The sequence below is a fragment of the Myripristis murdjan genome, chromosome 23, assembly GCF_902150065.1.
Source record: "Myripristis murdjan chromosome 23, fMyrMur1.1, whole genome shotgun sequence".
Lineage (NCBI taxonomy): Eukaryota > Metazoa > Chordata > Actinopteri > Holocentriformes > Holocentridae > Myripristis > Myripristis murdjan.
This window is the reverse complement of record NC_044002.1, coordinates 27,116,302-27,126,710: the sequence shown is the minus strand read 5'-3', so window position 1 is coordinate 27,126,710 and position 10,409 is coordinate 27,116,302. Positions and strand designations below refer to the sequence as shown.

Genomic DNA, 10,409 nt, shown 5'->3' with positions numbered 1-10,409 from the left:
ATTGGTGTGTGACCGATCTGTGTGTGTGTGTGTGTGTGTGTGTGTGTGTGTGTGTGTGTGTGTGTGTGTGTGTGTGTGTCTGCTCTCAGTGTGTTTTGTGTGACTTCAGTGTTCAGACTGGGATATTAACCCACCAGCTTTTATTTTGGTAACTCCGTGTTTCTTGGTCCTGCCCACTGTGACGATTAAAGGGTCATTTCATATTTTTTGAGGCGGGGCCAAGGCACAGCAGTGAAAATATTCCAAATACAGCAGACACTCAAACTGACATGGATTTTTCTTTTTTTCTTTTTTTTTTTTTAGCTGGCTAAAATACATTTTTCTTCTGTATTTTTCATTAGTTTTTTGTTTTATTTATTTATTTATCTATTTATTATTTTACCTGAAAAGGCAAAGTGAAAGTCAGCCTCTGTGCTCATGGTGGCGCGCGGAGGCCACGCCCCCCGGGGAGCAGAGGCCACGCCCTCTGGGGAGTGGAGGTACGAGCACCGGAAACTTCTGCTGCGATACAGCTCACCATGAAGCTGCTCTAACTTTCCGGTATTTATGTATGTTTTGAAAGACACCAAGTGAATTTGCTCAGATCAGTTTGATCTGGATTTCAGACGCTTGTGGGATTAAGCTCACCTGCCCGGTAATCCAAAACCCGAACGGCACACGACACGTTTTTTACCGTCACGCTGCAGAAGCACAAGGACGATGTTGAGGTTTGGCCGTGATGACGAGCCGATAAAAATTCATTTATTGTTTGTTTTCACAGCTTCAGTCACACAGCAGCTGCTATAGCTCCGCCCACTCTGCTTTTAAACCCTTCGCTCCGCCCACTCTGCTTTTAAATGCTTTGCTCCGCCCACTCTGCTTTTAAACTCTTTTAAACGAACAAATGGAGCGCACCTCCTGCGAGCTGCTCCTGTCTGTTTGGAGCTCATCGAGGAGCTTCACATCTAAAAACAGCGTTCATGAAACTTAATAGAATATAATAGAATAATAACTCTGCTTTGCTCCTGCTGCTTGCCCATATTAATGAGTATTAACGAGGATAAAAACATGTTTGCCATGTGGCGTTTTCCTCTGTTACATCATTTTACCTCTAATATTTCGACCGGCACAGTTTAATTACCTTCTGCAGTTTCCCTCTAATCTTTAAATAAATCCATCAGATCTGTTTTTTAAATGAGCTCGCCGTGTCTGCGCCTGATGAGCCGCCGCCAACTTTCTCTCTAATCTTTGTGTCAATTTGGGAACTCGTTATTAGCATGAATTCATTAACTTTGGGTTGATTAGCCGCCGTCCGCCGGCTCGCTGCTCTGTAATCTGCGATCAGCGTCGGCGGGCGGAGGCAGACGGTGGGTAGAGGGCGTGCTGCGGTCGTACCTTGGGGTTGAGGACCAGCTGCTGCTCGTCAAAGTGCAGCAGAGCCACCGAGTTGGACTCGGAGTTGTTGACGAAGATCTGCAGGCAGGGGTAGAGCGAGGTTCCCTTACAGTCTGCACCGCACGTGAACACACACTCAAACATCTCCTCCGGACGCAGCACCGACACCACCTGAGGAGGAGGAGGAGGGGGAAGAGGAAGAGGAAGAGGAAGAGGTGGAGGAGGAGGAGGAGAGTGAGACAGAGTAAATTATTTGAGTCTTTTCACTTCAGACTGAAAACAGATTTTCCTTCTAAAAAAAAAACAGATGAATTTCTGACAGAAGTTTTTCAGTTTCAGATTTTTTTTTATTCTAACGTTGTATTAACTTTTTTTGTTTGTTTTTTTGTTGTTGCATATCTGAGAACTGTGTTTTTGTTTCATATATTTGTTTGAGTTATTTGACTTATTTACTGATGTTTGCATTTGGCTCATTTGTGTTATTTGTACAGTGTGATTTTATGTATTTTGTTGTTTTTGTTGTTGCAGGTTTTGTGAGGGACCCCAGGAGGATCAGCCAGCAGCTTCTCAAAAAGAAGAATAAAGGATTAGAAAGCGGACTGAAAAGATGATCCTAACCACCAGTATGAACAGAAACCGGTTCATGTTTTTCGTTTGCAGCCTGGTGACATCACAGGGGCGGGGCCACAAGGGGGCGGGGCCACAGGGGGCTGGGCCACAGGGGGCGGAGCCACTTGTCTCACGGCGACTTCACGTCCACAAAGAGGCTCAGACTCTCTCATCACACTAACATCCTGCCAGCAGCGCCGCACTGGACTGATCTGCAAGACACACATCCTGCCTTCAAAATAAAAGCACGGCTCTGGGTTATAATGTATCTGATGAGTTATTTGTAAACAACAGGAAGCGTTGGCTGCCTTCAGAGCTGTTAAGCGTCTCTGAAAGCATCGGAGCAAACTTCCAAACAGGCGTCATTTGGATAAACTGATCACATGTTGGTGATCTGCAGGGCTGAAATTTAAAAAAAAAAAAAAAGTTTATCATTATTATTATTAAAGTGACATGTTTACAGTGTTGAGCAGCTTGTAGAGCCTGGTTTAAAGTCCTGATGTCACGTTTCCATTCATTCCACTACGATATGAACATGAACTTTCAGAGCCTTCACACTTTCTTCACTCCAGTTTTCCATCAGCCCAATAGTCCTCCACATGAGTTTTCCTAAAAGCAGCAGCACTGTTGGCTGTTCAGGACTTTTTCACACTGAAACGCTCCCTCCTCCTCCTCCTCCTCCTCCTCCACTTCCTCCTCCTCCAGGGAAAATAGCCCCCGGGGAAACGTTTTGCTTTCCACAGCCAATTATCAGCTGTGTGGTTTCTGAGTGTTGAGGACTTTGTTCGCCACAGAACATTTTGACTCTGTGATGTGAAATCTCTCGTTCTCCTGCAGGATTTGATAAATGGTTTGTCGACGTGGAAAATGTGAGGGGAATATCCAGAGTCACTGGAGTGGAGCTTTAAGTCGCCTGGCACTCACGCCCTGAAAAGCCACGCCGGCTTCAAACTGCTGCGGCAAACACTTTAAATTATTCAGAGCGGAGGGTTTGTGCACACGATGTGTTCCTAACCTTCACCTGCGTCTCACCTGCAGGTCAGCTCAGACAAACCAGCAGCTCCGCCCGCCTCATTTGGCTTTTTTTTTTTTTTTTTTTATCTATTTGTCAATATTCTGCTTGTGTGTGTCTCCCTGCTCCTGCTGTCTGATGGCTTTTCCTAACACTGACACTTTTTTAAATATTTTATTTTGAAATGTTTTTAATCTAACATGCTGATGTAAAGCAGCACCTTGAAAGTTTTATTTTGAAAGGTGCTTTGTAAATAAAGACTATCATTATTATCATTATTATGATGGCTATTACTGTATTACATAACACTTTTTACTGTGGAGGCCATGTAATCTCACTATCACACCCTCCACTGCCAGATTCCTCTGTTTGTTTAGATTATTCTAAAAATAATTTCAGATTTAGAAATGCTTCGACTGATGGGTGTTTGGGGATTTTGGGAGTGCTTAGACCGATGGAATAATGTCTTCTTTTGTTAAAAAAATCTTTAGCTTTTAAATGTTTTTAATCTAAAATGCTCACATAAAGTAGTATCTTGTAAATTTTATTTTGAAAGGCGCTTTATGAATAAAGATTATTATCATGACTATTTTATGAGGTTTCGTGTGTCTGAAGTAAGATCCTAAGCTGTAAATGTCGCTGCATGTTACCTGCACTTTCTTCAAATTTACACAGTGTAGAAATGAATTATTTTAAATAGTGTCATCTTAGTGCCTGGGCTCTTATTCTGAAGCTCTACACAGCCAATCAGGGAGTCCCATTTGACATTTTCTGCCCCGTGAGGCTGTACATGGATTAGAAATAAATAAAGAACAGAACATGAAAACAATGATCGAAATCATGTGTATTTAATAAACTGCATTAAAACAATGTGGCGTGTGTGTGTGTGTGTGTGTGTGTGTGTGTGTGTGTGAGAGAGAGAGAGAGAGAGAGAGACAGGCACTTTTCTGGCCAATAAAAGGCCTGCAAGTTTGATCATACGCAGATTCCCTGTAACTTTTATATTCCCTGTGTTGTGTGTTGAAGGCAAAGCGCTGCAGCTGGAAGTTTTAATGTCTGATAAAATCTGATCATATTTATAATTATAATCCATGACACAATACATGAACAAACACATGAATAAACAAACAAATGAAAGCCATCAGCACCTTGACTGCCAGCTCTACCAGCAAACAGACAGCCCTGACACGAACTCCTGCTAAAACAACAACAACAACAATAATGATGATACTGCTGCCACCACTGAGAGTAATAATTATAACTTGACAGGTTATTAATATTCATGCTGACGGTGCCGCCACACTGCGCACTTCTTCTTCTTCTGCTGCAGAAACTACAAGCCTCGTCACGCATGAGGATGAACCCAGAACATGACAAGGCTGATTTCACATCCTCAGCCTGAGATCACCATCATCATCACCATCATCATCATCATCATCATGGTGATGACGACTATCACACATTTGTGAGCCCTGACTTCATAAGGGGATTCATAATTCATCTTTCTAACATCGTCAAACAGAGCAGAAGTTCATTTTAGATCCTTTCTCTTTTCTCCCATCTTAAATCAATTTAATTTAATTTAATGTAATTCAAAGAGATTAGCTAGTTTTGGTTTATCTACTCTATTATTTGTAAAGTTTTACACACTTGTATTTTATTATTATTATTATTATTATTATGTTTTGTTTTGTTTTTCAAATAATAATAATAACAGTAGTAGCACCAATAATATTTATTTATTTATTTGTTTTTTAAGGACCCCAGACTTGTTGCCACCTGAAGATGGCAGGGGGTCCTAATAAACAAGTACTACTACTACTTCCACTACTACTATTACTACTACTAGTAGTAGTAGTAGTAACAGCAATAATAATAATGATAATAATGTCACTACTACTACAACTACTACTACTACTACTAATAAAAGCCGACTGTTATTTGGAATAATGCAATCGCCTTTACTGCCTCCACTTATCCTGCTGCAACTGCAGGAACTCCGAGCAAAACTACTAAAAGCCTCCTACTAATACTATACTACTGATACTACTGATAGTACTGATAGTACTAATACTAGGGACAGTACTGGTCCTCCGGGCGGGCAGCGGCGCGGCGCGGCAGCGGACGCCGGGCTCACCGTGCAGTTGGCCGGCTTGCTCTGCAGGCTCTGCAGCGTCGGGCTGAGCCAGCAGAAGCCCAGGATGAACAGGCTGAGGATCCCGCAGGCGATCAGGAACAAGCCCAGCCGGATGCTCTTGTCCTCGGCCTCGGAGTACTCGTACGACACCCGGATCTTCGCCATGGTCCCGGAGCGTCCGCCGGCATGGAGGATGAAGAGGAGGAGGAGGAGGAGGAGGAGGAGGAGGAGGATGGAGATGAAGAGGAGCGGCAGTCAGTCTGACGAGGTGGAGACGCGTCGTGCAGGCGCCGCCGTCTGTCCGCCTCCCTCACACCGTGTGGACTTTAACACGGAGCCCCTCTCTCTCTCTCTCTCTCTCTCTCTCTCTCTCTCTCTCTCTCTCTCTCTCTCATTTGACTAACCTTTATTGACATGATGTTTGCCAAAGAACAAAGTAACCCAGCAACCAGAAGTCACAATGAAATTACAGTTAAAATGAAATGAAATACGGCTTTGGAAATTAAAAATGAAAATGAGTGAGGAGCAGAGAGCTGTGCTGGTGCTTACATCTGACATGAAGGTAAATAATCTCTCTCTCTCCCTCTGTGTGTGTGTGTGTGTGTGTGTGTGTGTGTGTGTGTGTGTGTGTGTGGCTCCAGACTCCATCCAGATTTCTGCTTTATTTTGCTGCTGGCTGTTTGTCGCTCTCTCCTGTTACATGCTGGATAAGCCTCTTAACCAGAGGTAGCAGGGCTCTCTCTCTCTCACACACACTCACACACACACACACACACACACACACACACACACACACACACACACACAGTCACACAGGGACAAAAAGCCTGCTCCTTCTCTCTGTTTTCCTTCCTCTCTGTTCAGTGTAAACAGGTGCGGTGAACTGATCCCAGTGCATTCTGGGAGTTCGGCGCTCTGGCACATGTCGCATGCGCATCTTTCCATGTCAAACAAACGAACCAACAAACAAACAGAAAACCGGAGGAAACAGCACACAGGGATGCTGTTGTCCAGGTTGCCATGGTGACAAACTCGTCTTGCGGTGCGTTCACTGTCGTCGGGAGGCTGCGCCGCTTTCCCTTCCTCCTGATGTGATCAATAATCACATCAGGATGACACGCGTCTCCGTCTTCATGACATCAGAATACCTCACAGCCGCTTCCTGACTCATTTGAGCCAATCAGAGAGCTGCAAGACACGGTTACCGAGGAGACGAGATATCACGCCGAAACGTGACACACCTGTTCAGGAGGCCTGGCTGTGTCACAGTGCGCTCCACCACTAGGAGGCGCCACAGATGCATGAAGTTCAGGCCGACATCACGTGATCAAAGTTACGTCTCAGCCGATGAACCGGGCTGAAGCAGTACTGACCGGGTTAGGGCTGTAATGGTACATGTATTCATGTTGAAAATTTTCAATGCAGGACGCTGGGTTCGGTACAGGACGCTGGGTTCGGTACAGGACGCTGGGTTCGGTACAGGACGTTGGGTTCGGTACAGGGCATTGGGCATTGGGTTTGGTACAGGGCGTTGGGTTCGGTACAGGGCATTGGGCATTGGGTTCGGTACAGGGCGTTGGGTTCGGTACAGGACGCTGGGTTCGGTACAGGACGTTGGGTTCGGTACAGGGCGTTGGGCATTGGGTTTGGTGCAGGACGCTGGGTTCGGTACAGGACGCTGGGTTCGGTACAGGACGCTGGGTTCGGTACAGGGCGTTGGGCATTGGGTTCGGTACAGGGCGTTGGGCATTGGGTTCGGTACAGGGCGTTGGGTTCGGTACAGGGCATTGGGCATTGGGTTTGGTACAGGGCGTTGGGTTCGGTACAGGACATTGGGTTCGGTACAGGGCGTTGGGTTCGGTACAGGGCATTGGGCATTGGGTTCGGTACAGGGCGTTGGGTTCGGTACAGGACGCTGGGTTCGGTACAGGGCGTTGGGTTCGGTACAGGGCGTTGGGCATTGGGTTCGGTACAGGACGCTGGGTTCGGTACAGGACATTGGGTTCGGTTCAGGGCGTTGGGTTTGGTACAGAGGTGTGCAGCTCGGGTGAGTTACCACATGAGTATAATAGGTGGCGGAACAGAGGTTTCGTTTTCATTTCTCCAAATCCACCTGCAGCTACACGTGCGAAACAGTAGAGGGCAGCAGGACGCCGGGGAAGCATCTAGTCTCTGGAAGAAGAAGCATAATAAGCTCCACTTGAAGCCTGAGCACTGAGGTCATTGCTACGGCTAATGCTACTGAAACCGGCACCAGCGAGAAACTTGAGTCTGAAGACCGTCCCTAGTCGTTAAAATCTCCTGTTTGGGAACACTTTGGCTTCCTGCTCAAATATCACAACGGACAAAGACAAGTGGATAAAACGACGGCAGTGTGCCGACGTTGCTCAGCTGAGCTTGGGTACGTTCACGGAAACACAACAAACAGGCTGTTTCATTTGAAACGGCGTCATCCCAGTGTGAATATCTCTGGTACAAGAAAAAAAAAAAAAACATCCTACTGCAAACAGCTGACGACGGCGTTCAAGCAGCCTCTCAGATCGGGCCAAAGCTATAACAGCTATAACATTTTATTTGAGAATATTTGATTAATTGGAAAACTTATTTTATATATATTTTGTTTATAATGAGAATATTTATTGGAAACTTATTACCAGCACTTGGCAGCAGTATTCTATTTTTTTTAAATATATTTTCTATAATGTTACAATAAAGTTCCTAACAAACATAAAATTGCTTGTTTAAAGCAATTTTATGTTTTGCATTTTGTTCCCATACTGTACCGAAAATGAACCGAATCGAGACCTCAGAACCGAGGTACGTACCGAACCGTGATCTTTGTGTATCGTCACACCCCTAGTCTGGGTGGTTCCCGTTGCCAAGGAAACAGCCGCAGCGTCCACGGCGCCGTCAGGAGAGTTTGTTTACGTCAGCTGGGCTAACGTTAGCCTGATGCACCGCTAACGGAAACCTTTTTAAAAAACAGCTGCTGAATCTTTGATTCTCGTGTTTTCTGAACGCTGCACAGCTCGGTGTCGTGTTGTGTTGTTTCTTTTCTCTTCATGTCGCTCAGTCATTTTATTTTCCGGTGTTTGGTCTGTTTGAAGATGTTTTCTGAGGCTGCGGTCTCTCAGGGCCGCCGGGAGGAGTCCATTAAACCGACGACTTCGGTTACTGTTGTACTTTTGGTGCCTCCTCCTTCGTTGTTGTTGGGACAGAGATCGACCTCCCGACCCGACTGTGGACGTGTCGATAAAGTTATTCAACTGGATCCTCAAAGGAGGCCCAGGGGGTTATGGGTAGGCTTGGGTATCGGTTGGGTTTTATCTGATACCGGTGCCTACTCGGTATTTTTTAAACAGTTCCGGTGCTTAAACAGTTCTCAAACCGGTACTTAAAAAAATGAAAACGCACACACTTTGTCAAAAAACAGCCTTTTATTTCCAGGGCCAAATTGAACACAATGTTAACTTAAATATTTAAACAATATAAAAGTAACACATGGTAATTATAAACTCAGTGTACTGAGTGGAAGTATTGGACATAGCACACGTTGTCATACACGCTGTTTACTAGCCTACCTGATACACAGCATTTGTGGTTGGCATTAAATTAGTAGACTGACCCGAAGAGGAAAGGCTGCTGACATCATCATGTGTGATGTCACTCTGGCAGGGCGGGGACACCGGCTGCTGCTGCTGAAGTGCTCGGCCTTGCGTCACGTAGATTATCAAACACGCTGCATTGTTCGGCTTTGAAATAAACTCCATGTGTCTCCAGATGTTTCATTAAATTTGACGTGTTCCCTCCCTTGCATGACGTTGCTTTAAGGCGTCTGCTACATGTCACAGAGTCTCCATCCTCCTTAGATGTGAAATGGAGCCAAACCTTGGAGCGTTTTGCCTTCGGCGTCTTTATTGATCCTCTCCCTATCAGTTCTGATCAACAAGCGTGCTGAGTAACGGCGATGACGTCACGTTCAACAACCGCAAGTTGACGCTGGAACACCAGGGGGCAGCACCAAAATGAGGCACTGAAATTTTCGTTCTTATTTGGTCTTGTTACTACCGTTTACGTTGGAACCGGTGCCCAACCCAAGTTATGAGGTCAGTCGAGCGTCCACAGCCTGTGGGCTTTGTGCTCGGGCTCCAGGCCACGTCGTCACAGATGAAAACAGCTAGGAATTTAAAACTGGTGACCCTCTGGAGCTCCTCCCCGTCTGAGCGCCGCTGGAAGTCATTTCCCTTTTTGTTTTTCCTGAAGTCCAAAGTCATTTCCTTAGTGTCAGCTTGTGTATTAAAAACCTGGATGGAAACACTGAAAATTTGAAAAAATATCGCAAGAAAAAAAAAAAAAAAAAAAAAGTTTTTACACTTTTCGAGAATCAATAAAAGTTCAAGTTCAAGTTCAAGTTCAAGTTCAAGACCTTTATTTGTCCCCGAGGGGCAATTGATTCTGCCGCAGTAGTAAAAAAAACAGTACAACAACATCGACAACAACCACAATGACAACAACAGAGTCAGACACACAGCACAACAACAACTACAAGGAGACAAAATGTAAAATGTAAAAAAAAAAAGTAAATAAAATAAATAAATAAATAAATAAATAAATATAAAAAGTGCATACTTGAATAAAATGGGAACTAAAGGTGATGCTACCTGTACAGAGTTGAGCAGTGAAATGGCGGAGGGTATGAAGGAGAATTTGTATGTTAGTTTTGGCTAAAGGTTGTCTGAGGCGGGAACCAGAGGGCAGGAACCTAAATTCTGAGTCCAGGGGGTGAGTGCTGTCGGACATGATGGATCTGGCCTTCTTTGAAAGCTGATTATTGTACAGTTCTGAGAGGGTTTTTTGCTGGGAACCAATAATTTTACTGCTGACCTTTGTTATCCTGGATAATGAGTTTTTCTGTTTCAGAGTGAGGGATGCAAACCAACAAATAAATGAAAAGGTTAAAACAGACTCAATAAAAGATTTGTAAAACATAGTGATCAAAGATCTGTCAACCTGAAACTTGGCTAACTTCCTCAAACAAAACAGCTGCTGGCTTTTCTTAACGAGCAAGTTAGTGTTATCCTCAAAAGTCAGTTTGTTATCCATGATGATGCCAAGATACTTATAGGAGCCCACAGTTTCAATAATTTCCCCATTGACTGTTGTGTTTACAGGGGCAGGATGGTTGCGTCTAAAATCAATACACATGTCCTTGGTTTTTGTGACATTTAGCTCTAAAAAGGCTTCACTGCACCGATCTAAAAAATAATTTAAAACAGG

At 44.6% G+C, this 10,409-nt stretch overlaps 1 protein-coding gene across 1 annotated transcript in view; it reads right to left on the bottom strand.

Moving 5' to 3' along the window:
* Positions 1-5,299, bottom strand: part of LOC115355201 (calcium-activated potassium channel subunit beta-4) — a 20,695-nt gene extending 15,396 nt beyond the window's left edge. The window contains exons 1-2 of the mRNA XM_030045913.1: positions 5,133-5,299; positions 1,375-1,545 (exon numbers count right to left, since the gene is read on the bottom strand). Of these exons, the coding sequence (XP_029901773.1) occupies positions 1,375-1,545; positions 5,133-5,297 (336 nt within the window). The 5' untranslated portion in view covers positions 5,298-5,299. The remainder of the gene's footprint in view (positions 1-1,374; positions 1,546-5,132) is intronic.
* Between the last annotated feature and the right edge of the window lie 5,110 nt (positions 5,300-10,409).